This window comes from Pseudorca crassidens, chromosome 16 (genome assembly GCF_039906515.1).
Source record: "Pseudorca crassidens isolate mPseCra1 chromosome 16, mPseCra1.hap1, whole genome shotgun sequence".
NCBI lineage: Eukaryota > Metazoa > Chordata > Mammalia > Artiodactyla > Delphinidae > Pseudorca > Pseudorca crassidens.
The window spans coordinates 1,349,743-1,374,620 of NC_090311.1; the positions used below are offsets into that span (position 1 = coordinate 1,349,743).

General features: G+C 56.6%; 1 protein-coding gene across 35 annotated transcripts in view; it reads right to left on the reverse strand.

The window, feature by feature from the left end:
- Positions 1–1,826: 1,826 nt before the first annotated feature.
- The window catches only part of JAKMIP3 (Janus kinase and microtubule interacting protein 3), a 105,077-nt gene continuing 82,025 nt past the window's right edge, over positions 1,827–24,878 (reverse strand). For 20 of the 35 annotated variants that reach the window (XM_067708986.1, XM_067709008.1, XM_067709006.1 and 17 more), the window contains 8 exons: positions 24,087–24,152; positions 23,241–23,309; positions 23,076–23,153; positions 19,776–19,979; positions 18,265–18,330; positions 16,474–16,515; positions 14,842–15,834; positions 1,827–4,574 (listed from right to left, as the gene is read on the reverse strand). In XM_067708986.1, coding sequence (XP_067565087.1) covers positions 15,676–15,834; positions 16,474–16,515; positions 18,265–18,330; positions 19,776–19,979; positions 23,076–23,153; positions 23,241–23,309; positions 24,087–24,152 — 684 coding nt within the window. In that variant the 3' untranslated portion in view covers positions 1,827–4,574; positions 14,842–15,675. Of the gene's footprint in view, positions 4,575–14,841; positions 15,835–16,473; positions 16,547–18,264; positions 18,331–19,775; positions 19,980–23,075; positions 23,154–23,240; positions 23,310–24,086; positions 24,153–24,878 lie in introns of those variants that run through there. The other 15 variants (XM_067709011.1, XM_067709012.1, XM_067709013.1 and 12 more) reach the window with 2 other exon arrangements.

The window sequence follows — 24,878 nt, forward strand, 5'->3', positions numbered from 1 at the left end:
CCAGGGCCCGCGTCCCCCTCTCACTGGCCCCGATGCCCGCGCCTCTGCACTGCGGCCACTACCTGCTGTGGGCCGCGGGCCTGGGCCACGCTGGGCCTCTCTGGGAGACTTGCGGCAGCCTCTGGGCCGTCTCCGCCTGGCTCGCTGCGTCCCTCCTGGTGGCAGCTTGGCCCGCTGTGGGGCTCTCCTGCTCGCGGACCCTGGTGTACGCCTCCCCGCGCGTCCAGCTGCAGCGTCTTGTTCTCAAAGGCGTCCTCCAGGCAGCGGAAGACTCCGCCAAGCTTGGGCCGGCCCGGGCCTTCCTGTGCCCCGCATCCCCGGGCACGTGGCCAGAGCCTCTGCTGGCTCCTGCGGCCGCCGTGCTGCCACGGCGGGAGCCGGCGAGGGGCGGCGGTTCCTGGAGCCTCCTGTGGCGGGGTCTGCGAGTTCTCGTGGACTGGGCGGAGCCGGGCCTGGCGCCCCCCCGCCCAGCCCCCCAGCCCTCCCCCCACCCCTCAGCCCGGCCTGGCGTCCGCTCGGAGCTGGCGCTGTCCACGCAGGGAGTGCTGAACGCTCCGGAACTGGGCCGAGGGCGCGCGTTCTGCCCCAGCGAAGCTCCGCAGCTCGCCCCCGGGGCAAACCGGGGTTCCGACCTCCAGCTCAACCCGCAGAAGGGCAGGCGGGGACCACGCACGGAAGAAACCACAGTTTTTCGGAACTCCAGCCACATTTCCAGGCCCTGTGGGCGATCTCACGTCAGGGAAGGAGGCTCTGACTCTGAAACATTTGGCGAGTCGGGAGGGCCAGGCCGGGGCGGGGGGGGGAGGGAATGCGCCCACGGGAGCTGCTCCTGACTGCCCTTAAAAACAAGTTCAGGGCTTCCCTGGTGGCGCAGTGGTTAAGAATCCGCCTGCCAATGCAGGGGACACGGGTTCGAGCAGGGGAACAGGGGACATGTGGTCTGGGAAGATCCCACATGCCGCGGAGCAGCTAAGCCCATGCGCTGAGCCTGTGCTCTAGAGCCCGCGAGCCACAACTACTGAAGCCCGCGCGCCTAGAGCCCGTGCTCTGCAACAAGAGAAGCCACCGTAATGAGAAGCCCGTGCACCGCAACAAAGAGTAGCCCCCGCTCGCCATAACTCGAGAAAACCTGCGTGCAGCAACGAAGACCCCATGCAGCCAAAATTAAAATTAATTAATTTAAAAAATGTTCAAGGTTTGGGGTGAGACACAGTAGGAGGACTCTCAGCCCACGCAGAGTCACAGGGCGATACTGTCACTCAGTCGATCCCTGCAGGGACTGTTTTTTAAGGAAAAGACATCCCAACCCTTCCGTTCTGTTAGTGCAGCCGGAATTTCAAAGCGTAAGTTGGGACAGTGAGAGTCAGTGCGACGACACTCCAGTACTGGCTGGCATAAGAACACCTGCAGAGCTAAATCCTCACTTTCCCATCCCCTTGTCCCAGTCCCACCTTGGTTTTCCACTCCCCCAAAGAGATCAAACAGGCTTTAACCACCTGTGTGGGATCACTGTGACTAAAATGTGTTCTTATTCATTCACAGAAATTCTTTCACCATTCTCAGCGGTTGACTTTTCTTTTCTGGTTCTCATTTGACAAACAGCTACAGAAGCAGTCCTCCCTGGTGGCTGACTTCAGCCAGGTGCTGCCAGGACCTCTGATTTCAGAGCCTGTGCTCCAGAAGACTCCCCATGACTTAGGATGAGGCTATATGTGAGATGCCCGGCACCCCTCCCTAGTGAGCAGAAGGCCCAAGTTCCCTTTTTGGTGTGGAAAGAGGCACTGTCGTTCAGAGCGTGGACACGGAACACAGAAGTGGCTAACATAGCAGATACGTCCAAACTTTAATACTTTGTGAGGAGGATAACTTTGATATTCTAAGACTTAAAACAACCTTTTATTAAAAACTGTACAATAATTTACAAATGAGTAAAAATTCTCTGGTATATATCATAGGAATCACAATACAAAAATATGTGTAAAATTTTGTAGTTGATCACCATACAAACCTATTTTAGGCCTCTGAATACTGTTTAGCACTGAGCAGAGTCATCCGGTGTGTAGAGTGTGGTTATTAAGGAACTGCTTCAGGGAACACGAACACTGCCTGGTGCATTGCTGTGAGAAAACAAGTCCTCATTCATTTCTGCATAAATTTACAATAAAGCTTTTTAAAAATATACAGTAAACAAATATATGACTTGATACCTAATTTACACCTTGATTTTCCTGAGCCTAGACGTAAATCCATTACTGTGTTAAAACACACAATCCATCTTAAGGTCAACGATGCAGTAACGGTCAGTGGAGATTAATGTCACAGCGCCTCCAAACCCACTCCCGGCACACCCTCCTTCCTGACTGCCAGAGTTGGTGTTCACAGCCCTGTAAGGCACTCGGGGCATCCTGAAGGCTGCAGGTTCCTCGAGGGCAGAGCCCTTTAAGGAAGAGCCACGGTCCTTCAGCGACTGGAGCTCTAGACCATGGAAGCAGGTACACACATCCGTGTCAACAAGGAAAGCTGAAATTTACATGGATTTGTAGTTTAGACAAATGAAAACATTTGTGTTTTTCTGGGTATTGTGCACACAGTGATTATGGCGATAACCGTTACGCTGTATACGTGTCCACATCCCGGTTACACAGTAAACACTTCTGTGCTTCAGCCCTTCAGGGTCCTTCCTCCTGCTGCATAGGGAGTGGCACACTTACACACACGCGTCCCCTGTTTGAAGAGCTAGCGGTAAGAGAGTCCCGATACTCGCAGGGAATTCAGTCCAGCCCACTGGCTTTGCAACAAGGTACACTCTAGAATTTAGAAAGCGCATGTTATCATGAAATACTTGAATTCTTCAGATGCTCATTGGACCAGGAGGAATCAGTGACAAAGGCTCATGTTTGCCCCTTTCTCTCTCTCTCTTCTTCTTCTTCTTTTTTTTTTTTTTTTGGTACGTGGGCCTCTCACTGCTGTGGCCTCTCCCGTTGTGGAGCACAGGCTGTGGACGCGCAGGCTCAGTGGCCATGGCTCACGGGCCCAGCCGCTCCGTGGCATGTGGGATCCTCCCGGACCGGGGCACAAACCGGCGTCCCCCACATCGGCAGGCGGACTCTCAACCACTGCACCACCAGGGAAGCCCTTCTTCTTCGTTTTTGTTTTGCAAAAGCCCAATCCTGAAATGCTGGATTTTGTAATCAGATGAAAAGAAGGTGCCTATGATACATGAATAAGAACAATATCTGAAGAGAAGAATTGGCATTGCAACTGAATGTGTGCTTTCCTGAATGTACCAAATGCAATTTGGTACGTGAAGTATTATTTAAAACATTCACTGAGCCACTTTCCCTTTCCAGTGCACATCCTTTCTACATACAGACAATAACAACTTCATAAGCACTGGTACATATTTACATGCTTCTCTTTCCTGTAGACTTTGCCTTCTTTTAAAAATTACAAAGCTGTGCTTAAGAGTGTCCGGGGTGTGGGGTTGCATACGAAGAACTCCAGACATATGTACGACACACAAAATCATGATGACCCAAATAAACTCGAGGGGTGTGAATCTGCGTTTCACACGCACATTCTGGGATCCGAAATGGCCAACCTGCACAGCTGCTGTCCCCGCACAGGTACACATGGGGCGGGCAGGCCCACAGGGAGTGCTTGGAGCTGCGGGGTGCTTCTGCATGCTTCCATCCTACAGTCCATCAGGCTTCAATCTGGGAGCTCATCCATAGCTCCACGGCGGCTTTTGTTAACACAAGACTATTGTCTGCTGTTTGGTTCTGAGTACGACAAATGTGCCAAGACGAGGCCGTCATTAGACCAAGACTAAAGTGTGCAGGAAGGACTCAGCCAGATTTCGGACTTGAGATACAAACCCTGACTCCAAGCTCAGCTGGAGAAGCAGTGAACTGGCCTCGTTTTCTGTTCAAGTGACTAAGTGACTGTGGCTTTAATGACAATAGAAAGGATGTGTCCTTCTTGGACAAGTGTTGATTAACAATGCATTGCCCAGCAGAAAACCTGCACCCTCTAGAGAAAAAAGCACGTCTGTCTGATTCTATAAGCTTTCTCCCAGTTCATCCTGGTCTGGCTGCCACTGTCATCTGCACCGTAGTTGAACGTTTCTTCCGACACAAATATAAAGTGAACCTAACACTTCCAGACAACATAGGCGTACCTCCCTCCAGCCGTTGGGCAATGCAGTTTATGTTTCTTTTATACAATGTTGTCCATTACATTCTCATCTGGCTGCACTCTCATTACGCAGCAGGTCAACTTCTAGGTGCCTCAGAGAGCCCAGTCCTGTGCACTGTCTTCTGATAGAGCACATGTGTGTGCAAACACACAGACTCATGCGTGCACACACACATGCACACGTACCCCCTGCAAATTCAGCACTGACAGCACAACCTTAGGCCCCCAAGGGTGCGAGGTCAACAGATGCACCACCTCCAAGCCGTGAGTCGGGCTGTGTCCGAATGTGGGCAGACCCCCCCGGGCCGTGGACCAGGATGCTCGGCGGGAATGGAAATCACGCTTCAGATAGGCTTCAGTGACGTGCTCCTTCTTCTCTGAAAAAGAGTGAAGACAAATGCTTTCTGTTAGTGTGAGGCATCTGAGCCACTGGCGGGGACTCCCGGCGGGGAAGGTCTGGAGAAATGACCAGGCGCTGGCTCTGTAGGTGGACATCCGGTTGTGGTAGCTCTGGCCCAGACACGGCGCCACACTTGAGCCTCTGGGAGATGCAAACGGCTCTTCCCAGGAGATGCGAGGCCACAAAGACGAGTCCCCGTGCCCCATGAGACCATGTGCAGAAGCGACCTCAGTGCCCCCTCCCACCTGTGGGAGAGTGCTCACGTTTCCGCCCAATTTTCATTTCTTCTTAGTACTTAGAAAGTGGGCCTCTGTTAGGTACTAATTCTTCCTTTTTACCTTTTACATCTTTAATATTTAGAAGTTAAGAAGGAGCTTCCCAGGTTCTTTCTAACATGCAGGGCGGACCCTGGAGCAGCAGCATCGGTGGGTGAGAGGCGAGGGGGAGGGGAGGGGAGGGGCGGGGGAGGGGCGGGGTGGTGGAGCGCACCACCTGGGGTCACAGACATTAGAAACTCCACAGAGTTTTTTTGGTTTTTAACTTTAAAACCAACTTCTCAGTCAGAGGACACTCCAAGTAGAACGAACGCTGAACGCATTAGAATTGCACGTGTGCTTACTCTACCAAGCATCGCACACATCCTGGTTGAAATCTGCTGCGTTAAACTTACGTTGTTCCTTGTGCCTGCGATCTCATCCATCTCTAAATAGGTTCTAGTCAATCATCCACTTCTAGTGTGTTAGAAAGGATCCTCTCGTTCTGCAGATGGAAAAGCTGAAGGCTGGAGATTACAAGGGGTTTCCCGAGCTCGCAGTTCTAGGCTGGCCAGAGCCAGGGCCCTGACCACCCGCTCACCGTCCTCCACGCATGCCACTGCCTTCCTGAACTAAGATGATAACTGTCTGGGCTGTGAGCTGCACATACGCAAACACAGAACAAGAATCCTGGCGAAAATAAGGTGCAGAATTCGAAACAGTCACTCCCCAGTTTGAAGGGACAAGGTGACAACGTTTGGCCGCCTGAGGTCACTTGACCCCCTCCTGAGCCAGTCCTACCCTACTTCGCTAATGTCCTCCACCACTGTGCCCAGGACGGGTGGCCTTCTGCTTTCTCCGGGACTGCAGCACTACACATGCACACTTACACGCACGCACACACGCACACACGCACCGAGGCATGCTTCTGCTTCCAGGCTTCCAGACCTCTCAAGTCCCTACAGGCCCCTCAGTCCCATGTCCTCCGATATGGTGTCCTCCACCCCTCCCTTTTCGGCCGCTGGCCCAACTTCCTGACCATCCCCCCAGTCAGCCCAAGATCTCACCACGTTGAAGCCATGCGAGACGCGGGACAGGCGAGTGTGGGGTCATCTGGCGGGTCTGCCCTTGGTCCCCTGGCCCTGGGGGGCTCGTCATTCAAGAGCGGCCCTTTGGGCAGAAGCTGAGCTGCAGTCTGCACAGGGGCCTGCCTGCCAGGTTGGCCCTTGATTGGCATCTGGAAACCCGGCCTTGGAAACTCTCCCGGAGAGAAGAGGCTGTGCTCGTGGTCTGGCCTAGACTGTTTGTACAAATGATGTGATTTACGGCAAACACCTGCCTCCTTCTGAGGGCCGGCATTCTAACGGGCAGGCGGTGCCCACATGAGTAGCCCCAGTACCAACCCCGAGCTCCGAGTCTCCAATGGACACCCCGGCTCCCCAGCAGAGACAGCGCACACACACAGCTGCGTTTTCAGGCTGGGGAGGGTGTGCTCTGTGTGGCCTCCACAGGCGGGAGGAAGTGTAGGGCATCTGCTCCTGGGTCCCTCCGGCCTCCTCCTGCGTCTTCTGCCCTTACAGAGCCAGCTGCCTACCTTGATGACGTCACTGCAATAGGTCCGAGCCGTGGTACCACTCTGTACTGAGTCCTGAGAATCCTGGTGGGCCACTGAGCCTGCGGGTGGCCTTGGGGACCTGGGAGCACCCCACTTCCACAGTTTTCTGGAACCTCAGGAGGCCGTGAGACTGCAGCATGGAGAAGACATGGCCTTTGGCCTTCGTGAGCACGTCGGTCCACTTCCTGGGTCGTCATTTATCTGACTGTGAATTAGTGGCCAGGCACGACCTGAGTGTGTACTGGGGTCCACACAGGATTCCACAGTGAGCGAGCTGGGCACGTCCCTGCGTGTGCAGCGCTTCACAGAGAGGCGGGAGGACAGTGCACTGATGGAGACGAGGATGCGCGTTGTGTGGGAGGAGGGACGCAGGGCGTGGAGGGAATCATGGCACGTGGTGGTGCTCCCAGCCCAGGGGGGCGGAGTCTGCTGGACTACTGCCTGGTGAGGGGTGATGTCTCGATAACGGTGGGCACCGCGGACCGGACCCTTACCTTCCTTCTGGAGGGAGAGGTTACGTGATTTTATATCGGGCTGCGCTGAGGGTGGGAGATGAGGTATAAAGGACAGGAGGACGTTGATAAACAACGTCACTAAGTGGGTTCATTTCATAGTTACCAACATGGACGGACGAGGGACAAGAGGACAGGAAGGCATCTGGCCAGACCACGGCCCAGCTGGCAGCAGGGCTATTTTTACATTGGTGCCCAGCCCAATAGGAACAGAGATGTCAGAACCTCGCTCAGAGCTGCAGAAGCAGAATTCTCATCAGTAACACCCATCGGTAACAGATGCAAATGCATTCGTACATATGGATTAGGAAACAACATTCTGATTTATGTCAAAATAGAGTCCAAGTAACCGGCTCCGCCACCTGTGTTTGTGCTGGGGAGTCCCCCTGGGACCTCAGCTGTTAGGAAACATGAAGCTGTTGGTAGGGATGACCAGCGCCTTCCTGGGGTCAGAACCAACTACACTGGGCACCGTGGGAAAGCCCATGGGGCCTCTTGGGGTTTCCAGAAACACACACAAGACAAGTGAACCCGGGTCTGCACACTGAACCCAGAGGTCCAGGCGGGCAAGAGCCCAACTCCACAGGCACTTGGCAGGGGTAGGGCCCTGCAGCCCAGATCTTTGCTCTCTGCCCCCAAACACAGCCCCACTCCAGGCCCCAGCCCCTCGGAAGTAACCCACACAAATCCACGTATGATCAGCTTATGGGACAGTGGAGGGTGGGCTAAAACCAGAACCTCTCCACGTGAGAACTACTATTCTGGGAAGTCGTAGACAAACATTTTCAAACCCAACAGAAACAGATGGCGACAACAAACTCGTTTGGGGCCAAGGTCTTCTTTCCCCAGAGTTCTGACTTGGGGGAAATATCAAGAAATAGATGGTCTTGGGGACTTCCCTGGTGGTCCAGTGGTAAAGAATCCACCTTCTAATTCAGGAGATGCGGGCTCGATCCCTGGTCAGGGAACTAAGATCCCACGTACCATGGGAACTAAGTCTGCGCGCCACACCTAGAGAGCGTGTGTGCCGCAAACTACAGAGCCCGTGGGGTCCATGTACCACAACTAGAGAAGAGAAAACTGGCACGCCGCAACTAGGAAGAAGCACGTGCGCCACGACGAGAGATCCCACGTGCCACAACAAAGATCCCGTGTGCCGCAACTGAGACCTGATGCAGCCAAATAAGTAAATACTTAACCAAAGAGCAAAAAAAAAAAAGCAACGCTCCAAAGCCAAGGAGAGCTGGAGGAGTTTGTCAGCATCTCCTGAGGTCGAGGGCTTGTGTTTGGATGACCCCTGATGACCCCTAGGCGGACACCCAGAAGAAACTCCTGCACCAGCACATCCACAGACTTTACGAGAACGTTCATGAAGCATCGTCCACAACAGCAAAACGCAAACGTCCGTTAGGGGTGGTGGAGTTCCGTGACAGAGCCCCAGACAGGGGTGAGCCGACACACAGGTCACGGGACGGGCGAGTCTAAGCACAGTGCTACTAAGTGCACAGTGTGTCCAAAAGACACGGACAGCATGACACCTTCCAAGGACTTAAAACACAGTAACAATTGTACCTTTTAGAAACATACGCATCTGCCACAAAGCTCTGCACAGGGCGGTTGCCCCGGGGCCCAGAAGACAGTTACTTCCTGGAGGAGGGGCGGGTGATGGTGCGGGGTCATAGGGTTAGAAGTCAGCGTAGTCAAGAAACAAGATGAGCACGTGGGCCATTCCCAGACCAGTGGCAGGAATGAGCCAGTGTCAGGATGAATGCAATTCTGTGCACCAAGAAGCAAAGAGGAAGAAAGCCCTGCGATGAGGGGCTGCAAGAGGCAGCAGTGGCCCTTCAGGCAGCATGGCCAACACGCTCCATGCACTGGCTTGTCACCTGCCATCAGACAAGCACGTGTCTGACCTCAGCCCCGAGCCCCCCTCATCCCGCTTGGGGCTGGAGCCCAGGCTGATGAAGCCGCCCTGACAGGGCCCCTCAGTGCCTGGGTCTGGGGGCTCCACCACCCGTCCCTCCTCCCAAGATGGAGAGGCAGCGCTCGTCCCCCACACCGCCCACCTGCCAGCACGACCGGCCCCGCGAGCTGCTGTTCACACCTGGGTGAACCTTCTACGAGGACCAAAAACACCTTACCTTTTATTCCTCTGCTTAAACATAAAACAGTATACACAAATTAAAAAGACAATTTCATTAGGTTATGATGGAAAATATTACGGATATTTCTTGAATGCAGGTTCCCCTTCCACGTGTGCACGATGCTCGTTAAACTGTGGACGTGTTCTGGGCAAGAGCAGCTCATCCCTGAATTTCCGAACGGCAACAGCGCCATCTCTGGCCGCCTGGCCTCAGCGCAGCGCGCGCCATCTGAGACCAGGCTCAGAGGAGAGGCGGCTCGTCGGTATTCAGTGCCTGCTCCGCCCAGAGCTGTAAATCTCAGCTGCTGACAGTTAATCTCACACGTCTTGGGCTTCCAGGCCCCGAGCTGGGCAGGCGAGGTCCTTGGAGACCCAGCCCCACCCCCAGGACGCAGTGGGGACCAGGCGTGCCGTGCGTGGAGGACGCCAGCAAACAGCAGCTCTGTCCCCCTGCCTCCTGGTATGCGGTGACTCAGAGTCCAGGAGGACGCTCCAGTCAGGATAGGGCTGACCACAGAGCGGGACTCGATCCAGCCAAGCAGGAGGCATTTTAATCAAAAAGAGGAAGACTTCTTTACGATGGGGGAGGGAGGAGACAAGGGCTGGACAGCCACGTGCAAAAAAAGTGTGCTTCAACCAAAACTGCACCGAATGCAAAAATGAACTAAAAATGGATCGTGAGTATAAATGGAAAACATGAAGTCGCACAGTTCCAGAGGGAAACATGGGAGAGAATATTTGTGACTTTGAACCAGGCAGTTTTCTTAGGTCCAATACCATACAACCTATTTTTTTTTTTAAGTTGGTAAGTTAGATTTTATCAAAATTTAAGAACTTATCTTCAAAAGATACCCTTAAGGGAACAAAAAGATAAAAGAGAAAATACTTTTGCACCAACAAAGGTGTATGTCTGGAATGTATAAAGGAGTCTTAAAACTCAATGATAAGAAAGCAAAAATCAAATTAAAAAAATGGGCAAACGATTTCAATAGCCACTTTACCAAAGAAGATACACGGATATGGAAAATCAACACGTAAAACGATGCCCAACGTCACTAGTCATTAGATAAACGCAAATTAAAACGAAATAACATACCCCTGTGCCCTTATTAGAATGGACCTCCTCCCCCCAAAAAGACGGACCATATCCAGTGTTGCAAAAGACGTGGAGAACAGCCTTCCCACACACTTCGCTGGTGGGAATGCAACACGTACAGCCACCTTGGACATAGTTTCTTATAAAGTTGAGCACACATTTATCAGCCCTAGGTATTTACCTGAGAAACGAACACCTGTATTTACACAAAAACTTGTGCATGAATGTTTGTAACAGTTTGATTCACAGTTGCCCTAAACAGGAAACAAGCAGATACATGCGGACAAATGTGGCACATCCGTGCAACAGAGATGACTCAGCATAAAAAGGAAGGAACTACAGAAACGTGGGGGAATCCTCCAGGCGTGCTGCTGCGTGAGCAAAGCCAGACCCCAAAGCTTCACGCTGGATGCACGTATCACATTTTCCACTTATAAGACCTGTAAATGGCAAAACCGGAAGAGGGAACATAGCCCACTGTTGCCAAGGGTGGAGCTGGGGATGGATGGGGTGACTGTGGCAGGAAGCAGAGGGAGCTGGGGCGATGGTGCTGTCCTGTGTGGTGACTCTGTGCCCACCTGTGTCAAGACCCAGAGACTATACAGTACAAACAGGAACTGTGCTGTGTACATTTTTAAGAAATCACTCTGTGAAGGAAACTCCAATGGAACCCAAGATATAACAAACAAACCTAAACGGTCACAAATGGACAATGTACTAGAGGAAAATAACCAGACTATGCCATTCTGGAAAACAATATTTTGTCTGGAGACTATAAGGCTAAAGATAAAAGGGACTCTGCACTCACATGTCTCCTCGCTGCTAAACTTGCTCCTCACGGGGGATGTGGGTTAGCAATTCTGAAATGTCCTTGTGTGGATACTAGGGTGGGGCAAATAAGTAACACAGTTTATATGGAGAGAGCCACATCTCCAAAGAAACTAGTTACAGATGAGGAAAGGGGGGGCAGGAATGAGTCTTGAATGGTTGGCCTTGAATTCCAAGTGTCAGTATGAACTGGTGGCTTTATAACAGACCCACAGATGATGGATGGATAGACAGAGAGATGATGGATGACAGATAGATGATAGATAAATGATAGATAGATGATAAATGATAGATGATATATACATAGATGATACATAAATAGATGATAGATAAATAATAGCTAGGTGATAGATAATAGCTATATAAATACATAGATAGATGGTAGATAGATGATAGATAGATGACAGATGGTAGATAATAGATGATAGATAGAAGCAGAAATAAACAAAGAAGTGGGGGCATGCATGTATTAGCACACAGATGTCTGTTTCCAAGCTCTGCCCCTGACAGGGCCTAGAAATACTATCACCCCGGGAGTAGCAAACACACCCGCCCGGAGATGTCGGTTCCTAAACGCCACCCTCCAACAGAAGGAACCAGAGCTCCTTGGAGGAGTCGCTGCTTTCAGGCTTGGGGCAGGGAAAATACAGATGAGCCTGAGCATCCGGAGGAGACAGAGTGAGAAAGGGCTCAAGACACAGACGGGAACTCAAAGGACAGAGGCATCAACCTGTTGGAAAGCTCAGTGGCTTAAGCTGGAACAATCTGAGCAAGAAAATAGTTAAAGGTGGTGTTGGATTATCACCCACAGAATAAATTAATACCCACGAGCCGACACTGCTATGAATAATTGGATAAAGAAAAAATGAGAGAAGGGGGACAGGTCTTCTCCAGAGAAAAATTCTTATGAAATAGAAGGAACGTAGGGATAGAAAGCCACGAGCACAGGCAGTAATCACTGTGGCAGGAAAGACCCACTCACGTCTGCTAAAGTTACTGGGCACAAGTTTAAAGAGGACCAGGGTCCTTGCTGAGTCTCACAGTGTCTCTCCCACCTATTTCTAGTTATAAATGATACCTTTTCAGTGGATAACCTGGCAGAACCTTGATCGAGGTTCACATCAGAGGGATAGTGTATGGACGTCGTGCCGCCCTGATCGAACACACTCAGAGGGCGTCACCTGGGCTCCGTCTCGCCAAGAATGCATAACCTCAGTCCAGTCATTCAAACACATCAGACAAATCAAACTGGAGGACGACCCACGAAGTAACCCACCAGCTCCTAGTAGGGTGTCAAGGTCAAGGTCAAGGATGACGCGGAAGCTAAGAAAGCTGTCGCCCACTGGGAGGGACCAGGAGAACGACTCAACAGAGTATGGGGTCCTGGAGCAGAAACGCTTGTCTGAACTGAGTGGGTGGCCAGCTAAACTTGGAAAGTGCGTTGTGATTCCATGAGATGTGAACACCTGGGGAAGCTGGGTGAAGGGTGTACAGGAACTTTATACTCTAATATTTTTGCAACTTTCCTTTAAATCTGTAACTATTTTATAATAAAAGGTTCTTAAAAAGCTGATGGGGTCTTCCTGGTGGTCCAGTGGTTAAGACTTTGCCTTCCAGTGCAGGGGGTGCGGGTTCGACCCCTGTTCGGGGAGCTAAGATCCCACATGCCTCTCGGCCAAAACACCAAAACATAAAACAGAAGCAATATTGTGACAAATTCAATAAAGACTTTAAACATGGTCCACGTCTAAAATAATCTTAGGAAAAAAAAGCTGATGGGAGAAAGGAGGTGCTTGCTCAGGAAGCTGTTAACTTCTCGTGTTGCACGTACTGCACCAAAGGTACGCCTGACCCTGGCTCCAAGGCTGCTGTGCAGTGTCCCGAGCTGAGACGTGCAGCAGTTCCGTCCCCGAACTGTGACACCCACTGCCCCCCACCCAGGCTACCCCAACACGAGCACCCGGGAGTTGGTCTGAGCCACATCTGGGTCTCCAGACCCACAAAATGGCTCTATCCAAGGGGGCCCCCATCAGCGTCCAGGTCCTGGAGGTCTCCGGGCCCCCAGGGAGGCCGTGCCTGCCCGGCGCCCCCGCCTCTGGACCTGTTCTCACGCTCTCAGCCATCCTTATCTGGCTCTGGCTCCTCCACAGGTGAGACCTGCTCACAGCTCTGGGGCACGGTCCCCGGTGCTGGGCACATGGCAAGGCAGACCCCAGAGCCAGGCTGGCTCAGCAGGGGGAAGGCTGCGGGGATGACGCCGATGGGGCAGAGGTGGCCCGCGTCCCTGCGGGCCTTCGGGGGCTGTGGGCAGCGCGTTTTGATTCAGGCATTGCTGTGCCCATGCGCGTCGTTCATTGTCCTTCACCGGCTACAAGTGACCTTTGAGGTCAGGCCGTGACAGTGGATCGTCCTTACCAAGCAATCGGACACGCAGTACTGGGGCGTTTGGTACTTTCCTCCACACGATACGGCGCAGCCCAAGGACCTCAGCTCAAGATCTAAGAGGAGACCCCAAACTCCAGGGACCCCGAACCCTGAGGACCAGGCATGTTCGGATTTGAGGGCCCACGTGTGGAACCGGGCCGGGGACCAGGCGGGGACCGGCCTCCACTCCAGAACCAGCCTCCAGAGTGAGGCTATGCCCTGCACCCCTGGGGACGCGGGAGCAGATACTGCCGTGCCTGGGCCCTGCACCAGGCTAACCGCACGCGGTTTCCAGAGATGAGCCCCTTTAGAGGAACACGTGCCCAGACGTGCCACGTGAAAGAGCCAAGTGTCCCGAGGCCCCTTTGAGCGAGCGGGCGGTGGTCTCACTCTGGGCTCTGGCTATACATCTGCTCTGCCTCACTCCCTTCTCTGCCCAGTGGTACATCTCCTGGGGCCCCTGCAGCCCCACTCTTAGAGGTTCAGGTGGCTCTGTGATGGGGGGACACGGCACCCCACATCACACCCTGCAGACTCGGATACAGAACTGCATCCCCACCAGAGCCTCACCACGTCCCACAGAAACACACTTGCCGAGGAGATTCTGCCTGGAGAGGAAGGCTCCCTAGCGGAGCACGAAGCCCCGTCCAGATCCTCCGTCCCTGCCGTGGGGATGACCCACCCGGCCGCCCCAGGGATGCCTCCGAGCCCTGGGGCAGGGAGAGGAGGTGACAACCTGGGGACACAGGGAGGCCCACTGAGCTGGGGGTCAGGGTCAGTGGGAGGGATGGCCCCACAAGACAAGGGGGGACGCTCTCTCGTTTTGGAGTTTGTGGGAGCAGCAAGACGGGGTGGGCGGGGCAGGCCAGAAGAGCTGGGGGTGCAGGGCCAGGGCCCGAGTCTGCAGAAGTGGTCGGGTGCCCTTGAGGAGCTCTTCTCTGCCAGGAGCTGAGAGAGGATGCCCTCGTAGCTCAGGGATGTGCCCTGGGACCCACCACTGGGCACCTCCGGAGGCCTCGGCTAGCCTTGGCAGGGGGTGTCCTGGGTCTGGGCGGAGAAGACCTGTAATGGGTTCAGCACCTCAGACCAGGGAGAAGCCCATGCCAGATGCCCCCAGGGAGCAGACTCCGATCCAGAGGCCATGGTAGGAGGTAAGCCGCCCTCACCCTGCCCCCGCCCACCTGTACAGACACCAAGGCTCCTGCTGCAGGGCCCACGTCCCAGCAAACTGAACCTACGTCTCAAACGGGGCCAACCTCGCCGCAGAGGAGGTGGGATCCCACAGACCAGAAGGAGGTGTGCTGGCGCCCACAGGGCCCACAAAGGGCGGGAAGGAAGACGCCACGCCCCAGGGATGACGGCTGAGCCTCACCTGCTGGCCACCTGGGCATCGGGCCCCCTTCTCACGTCCGCAGAACCCCGGGGCACTGTCATCCTCGCTGGGCACTGCCCGGTGAGCGTGCAGGCTGGAGCTCTGCACGGGGCAGCTCTGGCCTCGCCTGCAGCCTGAGGGGCTCCACGGTGCTGCACAGCCCGAGGTGTCCTCTGGCCCCTGCGTCTCCGACAAGCTCACGCCCCTTCCCAGTCGGTCCATTGCTCTGGTCCCAGCTCCCACTACCAGGCTCCCCAGTCATCCCTTTGGTCAGTCCCTCGGCGCAGCTCAGGGCGGGAAGCTGGCGGCACCATGGCAGCCACAGTTCTGTTCCCGCGAGTGGAACTGGGCCGGGGACCCGCGTCATCAACAAGGCAGGGTGGCAGGATGTGGCGCTCAGTAAGTGCTCAGGACCCCAGCCAGTGAGTCACGGCGTCTTCACAGCCCGTCCGTCCTGGAAGACACGGGGCAACGGTCCTTGAGATGCTCCATGAACCGTCCCCATTTCCCTGAATGAAGGTCACCACCGTGGTGGCAGCTTCATTGCGTCATTTTGCGGGGTGTCTGCGTTGTTTCTGGGAATCTTCCTTTGAGACACCTTTTGGTCATCAAGGGAACAAAGGGAGGTGGGAGTTTGGGGCTCCTGCACAGAAGCAGCTCTTCACACCTGTGCAGCAGGGGACTCGCGCGTCCCTGTAACTAGGATGGGGAGGCCGCGTCCCGAGGAAGGACCCCCGGGTCCACAGCCAAGACAAGGTGTCTTCAGAGGAGCCCCAGTCAGAGAACTAGTTCTGATTCTGCCTCATCAAAATGGACAGTCCCCCGCAGAGGTGCTCAAAGACCCCCTTTCTCCCTCTTCCTCGACGGGAGGGGGTGTGCAGAGCCCAGGTCCCCTTGAGTCTTCAGGAATGAGATGCGGCGTCTCCCTCTGCCACCGGGGCACCTGCTGCTCTCTGGTCCAACTGCAGGAAAGGGGTCTGGCTCCTCAGAGGGCTGGAAGAAAAGAGACGCAGGACACAGGTCAGGGAGGCTGCAGGGCGAGAGGGAAGGGCTGGAGGGATGGGGCTATGAGGAGGGGTGGCCCTGCTCCCGAGGGGAGGTCCTCTGAGGGCGGGGGCCACAGACGGAGCCGGGATGGTGAGGCCACGCCCTACTTGTCCTCTCATCTTGTTTGGGAAGGAAGCGGTGGTCAAGCTTTCACATGCGGCCTCGGCCTGAAAGCCGCGGGCACGATGCCACAGCTCAGCACGACTGCGACGTCGTGCATGAGCCCAGCTTGTCGGGGAAAGTGGGCATCTCTGGCTGAATCTCCAGTGTCACCCAAGCTTGTACTTGATAAACGGAAAAGACGAAAAGACACAAAACCACTGGCACTGCTCCCTGCCGAGTTGCCCGGAGCAGAGAACAGGGAGTGGTTTTGTGTGCGCATCTCTCCCCGGGGAGGTTCCGTGGGACGGGGTCCTTTGCGTTCCTTCCTTCTCGAGGAAGGCAAGCGCCCCTTCCCCTCTGACGATGGCAGGCCCCTCCCCTCTAGGACCTGGGGGACCCCTGGCTGTCCCCTTCCGGAAGCACCTCCTGCTTACGGAACAGCAGGGGCCGTGCTGGTCCTTATGATGCAGACGAAATACTCACCACGCCAGGGTGCCCAGGAGAGCTATGACCACAGAATGAAAGCTAAGGAGAAAAACAAGAACAAAAATAGGAACTAAAAAGGAAAGGGGAGGGTGGAGACATGGAAGGAAAGAAAGAGAAAAAAGAGTTTGTAGGGCTTTTGGCAAGAAATAACGTGATCACAGACACAGCGACGTGGAGATGCCAGCTGGGGCTCAGGAGCAGATCCTGGCGCACTGGTGTCCAGTGGTTTAAGGGTTGCGCTGCCAGGGGCCTGAAGTGACGGTGCTGTCCCCTCCCCAGGGAACTTGCACCGTCCACAGGCCAGGCTGCGGGTGACAGTCAGGAGGGAGGCTCTGCTGGTCACTTCGCCTCTGGGGGAGCAGCGGGGACTGGCCATCTGGGCCTGTCACCAGGGCTGACGGCGAGGGCGCTAAGTGGCTATAATGGTGACGGGAGTCTTACGGAAAGCCAATCCAAGTGCCAACAGGCAAACGCCACGCTCCCATCATAAATGATGAAGTACAGCCAACTTGCTGAATAGATTTCACACTTGGAGCCTCGTTTTGGGTCGGGGGAGGTGTCCAGCCAATTTAGACACAAGAGAAAATCTGATGGTGGTACAGCTGCTTGGAAAAGCAGAGCTGCTTCAGCTAGATTAAAAGAATAAACACCCAGTTTTTAAAATTCTAGTATTTAATACAAACAAATGCTCTCACTTTAAGATGCAAAAGGAAAGAGAGGTTCATTTTGGGGGAGAGACTGCATCGCTTCGAGGTTGCGCGTCCCGCCGGCCTCCCCAGGCGAGCCAGGTGTGTGTCGCCCACGGTCTGGCGCCCATGGGCAGGCACATAATTGCTCCCCGGCTGCCTCTCTGCTTTGCAGGTCGTGCCCCGCACGGTTCTAGGGGCCTGTCACCAGCTCTGGATTTGCAAGTTACCACCAAGACCGCTCGGCAGATGGCAGTAAAGTGCCCAGGGAAGGGGCCGGGTTCATCTGGAGGAGAGGTGGGCGGGGCAGGGGGAGGTCCAGCTGCAGGGGCTGCCGTGGGGAGGGGTCCCTGTGCCCCGCGAGCACAGAGCCTCTGCTGGCTCTGCCCAGGCAGGGCTGAGGATGTGTGGCCTATCGCAGGTGGCGGGTCCTGTCCAGACCCCAGCCTCCCGTTCTCTCCGGCAGGGACAAGCCAGAGAGGCTCAGAGGGGAGCCGGCCTTTGGTGAGATCCACCCCACAGGCAAGACCAGTCACAAGACGCGAACAAGCAGCCTGCCTGCTAGAAGCCATCGAAACGTCCTAAATCACAGACCAAAAGAGCTCAGCTGTCCTAGAATTAAGCACACGCTGCAGGCTTCTCTCTGAGGGTGCTCTGTGTACCCTGATTTGGAAGTTGCAGAGCCAGCCGTCGGGAGAAGAGCTGGACAGTCCTCCCCGACCCCAAGCCACACGGCCCCCAACCCACTGCACCCCAGCACCTGCCGTTTCCAAACTTGGGAGCCACAGTCAAGGAATCACACTAAAGGGACCACTAAAGGGACCGCTGGTCGCCGGTCTGCAGGCACCCCGACGGCCGGGGAAACTGAGGCCGTGAGAGGCACGGCCCTCGGGGTGGCACGGCTGGGTTGGCATGGACGGGGTTATTCCCAGACCCTGGGCTCTGGCTCCTTGTCCCGAGCAGACACGTCCCTGAAGCCTCTTTCTGTCCAAAAATACTCCAACCTCAGACCTAGCGCGACACGGCATCCTGAGATACCTGTTCTGTCTTGGTGTGTGAGCTCCGACAACAGAGCAAGCCCCCAGATTCGTATTTGCCTTACCTTTTCCTCCAGTTCCTTTATTTGTCTCTTCTGAGCTTCTATTCTTTCTTCTAGTTCTTTAATTCTCTGCAATGTTAAAAGCAGGAAAATCCTCAATAATCAGAATATTTGGGACACCAAGTGGGCAAAAGCCTTCCAGGATTTTCACGCATGTTCTTGGTGGGCCAGTCGCCACAGGGTAGCTGCCATGCTGGCCACGGCGAGGGGGCCTCGGGCTGCCCCCTCCCCCCGCCGACTTTTAGGAGCCCCAGCTTCGGGAGGAGAGCCAGTGTGCCTGCCTCAGGTTCCGTTACGGACACAGCCTCCCTCGGTCTGCTCTTTGCAACAGCAAGAGACAGGAGGACAGCTTTCCCTCAGCCACGCTCCCTGTGATGGGAATGACACCCTCCCACCTCCTACATCTCCAGGTCATAAACCATGATGCTAGAAGCCCAAGGAAATGGTAAGGGCCCAATTCACAGTCCTTCCAAAACGCCGTTGCGGCAGTGAGAGGAGCAGCCAGAAGGGTCACAAAGTCAGTCACGGGGAGGACTCTCCTGGCAAGGTCGACCTCAAGTTTGGAAACTCTAGTCTTCACTTTGGTGCACACTGCCGGGCAGATGGACATGTGTGTGCCCATGCCGGACCTGGATGCCTGGCCTGGAGCCTGGACGCAGCTGAGCTCTGATCAGAGCCTGTCTGATGGGAGTGAGGGGCTGCAGGCGGCAGTCCTCACACTGACCACCCCAGATCTGGCAGCGAGAGTCCTGGGAGCTGACCAAGGCTCTGGTCAGACCTTAGCCCTCTGACGTTCACAGTAAACCTGGATTCACTAGCGTATCTGAACACGGAACACAGCCACAAAGGCCACGCCAGCACACACAGTGGAGCTGAGGCATGTCTTACACACCAAGCCTGTCTAGTCTGCCAGGATCCCTCACCCCCAGTTAGAAATGAACTGGCCAGATTGGCCTGAGGGCCCCAAGTGCCTGTAGGCCAAGAGAAGGTCCCCCAGTCCCTAGCCCATGAGCCGCTGCTCCCCAGATGACACCTTCACTGGGATCTTGCCACTGAGGGAGGAACCACGGAAGAGACCCAGAGTGGGGGGGACCCAGGAGGGGGGCTGTGCCACCCAGAGGCCTGGGTGGGATGGCCCAGGAGGCTGGTCTGGAGGGACAGGCAGTCCGGCAGGAGGGTCCCCCATGGGCACGGCCACTGGAGAGCATGGCCATCGGGGGGCACGGCCAGTGGAAGGCCCTGGCCTTGGGGGCACGATCATTGGAGGGCAGGGATATGGGGGCGTGGCCACGGGGAGGGCATGACCTTTGGGCGTGGCCACAGGAGGGTATGACCTTTGGGGCGTGGCCACAGGGACATGACCTTTGGGGCGTGGCCACTGGGGGCATGACCTTTGGGGGGCGCAGCCACGGGAGGGTACTGTCATCGGAGGAGGTGTGGCCATCAGAGGGCCAGGCATGGGAAGCCCCGCTCCGCCCCGGAGGTCCTGCGCCCGCGGCGCCCCTGCTGCGCACCTGCTGCGCCAGCTGCAGCAGCTCCATGCGCTCCCGCAGGATCTGGGCGTCCCGCTCGCGCAGCTCGCTCATGACCTGGCGCTTCCACTGCTCCACCGCCACCCTGAGCTTCTCGTGCTCCTCCTCCGGCAGCATTTCTGCCACTTTGGCCCCAGCTTCCTGCTGCAGGACGTCGTACAGCATGGCTTCCAGCTCCAGGATGTGCTGGGGGTGGGAGGGGACACGTCAGTCCTTGCCTCCTCCCCCGGGGACGGCCTGGGGGACTGGGGCACCCCGTTCTGGGGTCATGCCGCCGCCAGGCCAGCCCACAGAGGGGACTGCTTCCGCCTGGACCAGTTAAATGATGTTCTGGAGGCTGGAAGCAGTCCGGGAGTGATTATTTCAAGAGCATTCCCTTCCACGCGATGTTTAACGTGCAGTGAAACATTAGGGACATCGAGGTCAGCAGAGTTTGAGGCCAGAGTCGGATGAGGGCCAGAGGGGCAGTGGGCCGGGCGGGTGTCCCTTGAGGAAAGAACAACAAAGGCTTCTTCCTTTGCTCACAACCTTCGCCAAACCCTGGGCTTCCGAGTCACTAAGGAGGAAGGAGGGCGGTGCTCACAGGGCTTGTCTGCAGTAGTGCCGAGGGGCCAGGCCATCAGCTCTGCGGTCCCCAGTGCTGCCTGTGGGGTGACTCGTGTCCGCAAAGAAACATCAAGCCCTGACCCCCAGCACCTGTGAATGTGGATCATGTGGAAACAGCAGATGCCACCCAGTGCAGGTGAGCTCAGACTGGATCGGGGGCCTCAGTCCACTGACTCGTGGCCTTGGAAGAAGAGGGCAACTTGGAGACAGTCACGGAAGATGCGGGGAAGCCATGTGACCACAGGGCAGAGATTGGGGTGACTCAGCCACAAGCCCGGGAACACCTGGGCCCCCAGGAGCTGGAAGAGGCAGGAGGGCCTCCCCTGGAGCTTCAGACGGATGTGGCCCCGCCAGCACCTTGGTGTCAGGCTTCTGGCCTCCAGACTGTGAGACATACACCTGCCCCACCTCTCCTCCCCTTCTCTCTCCCTCTCTGTCTGTCTGTCTGCCTCCCTCCCTGCTGCCTGCACATGAGGCCCCACGTGTCCGGCCTCTGCCCGCCTCCCAGCCCCTCCCCTCCTCTGTCCCAAATGATAGCCCTAAGGGTGCCCACGCCCGTGGGTGCCTGTACCGGCTTAGGGCTTCACCTCCATGAAGCCCTTCAGTCCCGCCCCTTCCAGAAAGCAGGTGCTCGTTAGGCCTGGCTCACGGGTCAGGGCACTGAGGCAGGCTGATGACTGCCAGGCTGGACGACCTGCACAGGGCCCTGCTGGTGGGGAGCGGGGTTCAGACTCCAGGGGGGCTCCAGCCCAGGGCCCTCGCGTTGCCCCGCCAGGGCTCTGACGTGGAGAGCCGGCCATTCCGCTGGTCCCCAGACACACATGCTGTGTCACCCCTTTGCTGCCACCCAGCCGCCAAAACACAGACCTTGTTATAAATTCCTAGTGACTTAGCACTTCGATCTGGAGCACTTTTAAAGCTTGCTCCTCAGGAAATTTCACAGATACAATCTTTGAAAAAGCTATATTCTTCCCATCTTCCCATCAAAGATGTAACCTCTTCAGAAATGAATGTTTCTCCTTCTTCAGGCAAAATGACTCTGGAAAGTCCTTTTGGCCGAGTAGACATTTTAGGAAATGGGGGGGACCTTTGTTCCTCGCTTATGTGTTATTGTTCCTGACGGCTACAAAATAAACTGTCCCCAGCTGTCACTGCCAGCTCACACAGCACATCGGCTGCCACTTCCTAGAGCAAAAGAACTTAGTGTGTTTAAGATACGCTCCAGCTTTAAAATAAAGGCAGCCGAGGGCTTCCCTGGTGGCGCAGTGGTTGAGAGTCCGCCTGCTGATGCAGGGGACGCGGGTTTGTGCCCCGGTCTGGGAAGATCCCACGTGCCGCGGAGCGGCTGGGCCCGTGAACCATGGCCGCTGAGCCTGCACGTCCCGAGCCTGTGCTCCGCAACGGGAGAGGCCACAACAGTGAGAGGCCCGCGTACCACACACAAAAAAAAAATTAAAAAAATAAAGGCAGCTGAGTGTGGGGCTTAGAATTAGCAACACGATGGCTTCACCCCAAGACTGGCAGGAGATGGAGATGTTCTGACCTTCCCTGCATGCATGACCTTGAGCGACGGGCCACCGGATGCCGGCTCTGTGTGCACAGCCTCGCCCCAGCGCGCGTCCTCATCTGTGAATGGCCAGGCCTCTGCTCCCAGCTGCCCTAGACGGCCCTCAGCCACGCGGGGACCACCCTTCCCCTTCGAAACCCAGCTGTGGCTCCTGTGCTCACAGAGCAGGGAGGGTGTGAAACCCAGCAGGTTCCCACAGGCCTGTGTCCCCCCCCGCCAGGTCATCCCAAGGCGGTAGGTGCCTCCCTCCTGCACAGGGCTTTGTGAATGGCAGATAAAATGGCTAATTATCCAGCAGGAAGTGCAGGCCTAACTATGGAGTCAAGAAAACCAGGGAGGGAGAGCAAAACGTGCGGCCTTCCTGCGGGAATTGGAGGAAGGGGGCCCCCAAACAGTATCACGCGGGGAGCAGCCCTGACAGTCATCAGACCAGGAGCGGACCCAGCATCACCGGGGGCCCTGACAGCATCCCTCGGCCCTGTGTGCAGGAGCCCCCTCCACAGTCCCGGGGCGACGTTTCCTGCGGCGCGCGGGTGCGTGTGTGTTCGTGCGTCCGTGTGTCACAAAGCCATCTCCCTGATGTCATCTCCAGGACCCATCTTTTCAGTACTGATGTTGGGGTTAACCGCACACGGGGATGTCCCTTCAGGCTTCTCAGGGGGGAAATGGTTTCCCATGGGGCAGGCACGCACAAAGGGCACGTGTGCACTGGTTGGTGCAGATGGACAGAAGCGGGGGTCCCGGGCGGGATGATCGACTGACTGACATTCAGCTGTGTTCACCTCATTTGTAAATGCATTGTTTCAATGAATTCTATTTCTCAGCTCATTTCAAATACCCACTTGATTTCTGCTCGTGTGCCTGCACTCCTGGGGCCAAGGGGTGCTGACGGAGCAGTAAGGCGTCCTCGGAGCTCGCTGGGCGAGGGGTGTCCGGCAGGAGAAATGCGAAGAGTGACCCCATGCTGGTCACACTGGGCGCAGGATCTTCCCAGGCAGGTCCGAGGCCACGTGGCCCCCGAGACACCATGCTGGCCGTGGGAACAACCTTCCCCGTTTCTACCCCAAATCCGCCGCCCCTGGGGGTTCCGGCAGCTGTACTTCTCTTACCTTGTGAGCTTGGTCCAAGCACTGCTTTCTGTAGTCCAGCTCCTCGTCCAGGTAGCCCTTCTGTTTACTGAACAGCTCCTGAAACGCAAGAGGACCCGTGTCTGGGCCTGGCGCAGCCGGCCTGGAGCGCGGGCCGCGGGCCCACGTGGCCTGGTGCACACAAACCTTCTCGCTCTCCAGGTCCACCATCTTCCGCTGCAGGGCCGACTCCGTCTCTTCGATCTGCTGGAGCCACTGGACACAAACGGAAGGCACTCAGGCATCGAAGCCCACCTCGCCGAGCCCTGGGGAGACAGCCTGGGGCCCTGGCCCTCCCTGCCCTTCCCAGCCTTCCTCCAGGAGGGGAGCTCAGCCCTCGTGGGAGTCAGGGCTGGGCTGGCGTCATGGGCTCCGTGTGCGCGGCGTGCGGGCCAAGCCCCCGTGCAGGCCCTGCCCCCGTGCAGCCCCGCCTCGTGTCCAGGGAGTCTGCCTCCCAGTGCTGGGAGAGGAGGGACGTTAGGCGGCCCATTCTCCCGGGGTGCTGGCCCCTGAGCTCCCATTTGCTGGACACCCCTGCCCACCCTGCTGGGGGCCGCTGGGAGGGGGCGCTGCCAGCAGGCCCACGGGTTCTGGCTGCGGGGGTGGGACCGGGCGCAGGCTGGCGGCCCGTGGGAGCAGAGAGACTGGAGGGTGGGGAGCCCGGGAGGGCTGGGCGACCCCGGAGGAGGGTCCCGGCAGGTGAGACAGATGCTGCCGATTTACAGACCCACCATACCTCCCGGCCTCTGGGGGGAGGCGGAGGCAGAGTGGCCTTGGGGAGAGGTCTGGCTGAACCTATCACTTGCAGACACGCGTGGCGGTGCTGGCTGACCTGTGCGTGTGCCAGACCTCCAAGGCAAACGGGATCCGTGGACCCCAACCCCACCTCCCGGTAGCCCTCCTCCCAGGGTGAGCGTCTTCTGTGCGCTGAGCCAGAAAGGGGGGCTTCGGGAAGCCCGGCCCCGTCCCAACAGCGTCCACAGTCACTGTTACCTTTTCGGCCAAGGTCAGGACTGTCCTGGCTTGTATGACGACCACTTGTTCCTCATTGGTCAGATTCTGCACCCAAAAGCAGAATTCACGCATGGTCAGGGGAAGTGCCTTCTGGGTGGCCGGGCGCTCGGTGGCGCTGATGGGACGGGCGCAGGGGAGCTGGGGTCACAGCTAAATGTCGCTTTCACTAAAAGGCCCTCCCGGGAGTCTTTGATCCTCTTTCCTCTTGGTCCTGCCAGCTCTGGGGTGACTCTCCGTCTTGCCCCCTCTGGTCCTCTCACTGCTGGAGACCACGTCTAAGGTGGCCAGCGAGGCAGCATGGGACAGTGGGTGACGGGACGAGCAGCCAGGCTTCCCGGGTCTGTTGGGTTTTTATTTAAAGCCAGCTCTCCGCACAGGCGGCCTGAATTATGACAGCGCCACTTACGAATGTGAAGCAAAGATCAAACACTCATGGCTATGAAATGGTCCCCATCCCTGCCGTTTTGCCTTTTTTCTGCATGTTTTATTCATGCCTCGCCCCAAAGGGCCCGCCTGGGTGGTCCTTCTGGGCAGGGTGGCTCTGGCTTTGGGGCCAGGGGGCATCCTCAGAGGATGTGCTGCCTGCATCAGCACCAGGGTGGAGGCAGCTGGGCTGTGTCCCCACTGCTGGGCCCACCGTGGGACAGCCAACAGGGGTCAGGGGAGCAGAGACAGGCAGGGAGGAGCCCCCTAGGGTCGCTGAGCTGAGGGCGGCCCCCCCACCCCAGAACCTCCCTGATTCAGGGCCACCCGCTCCGAAAGCCCTCCCGC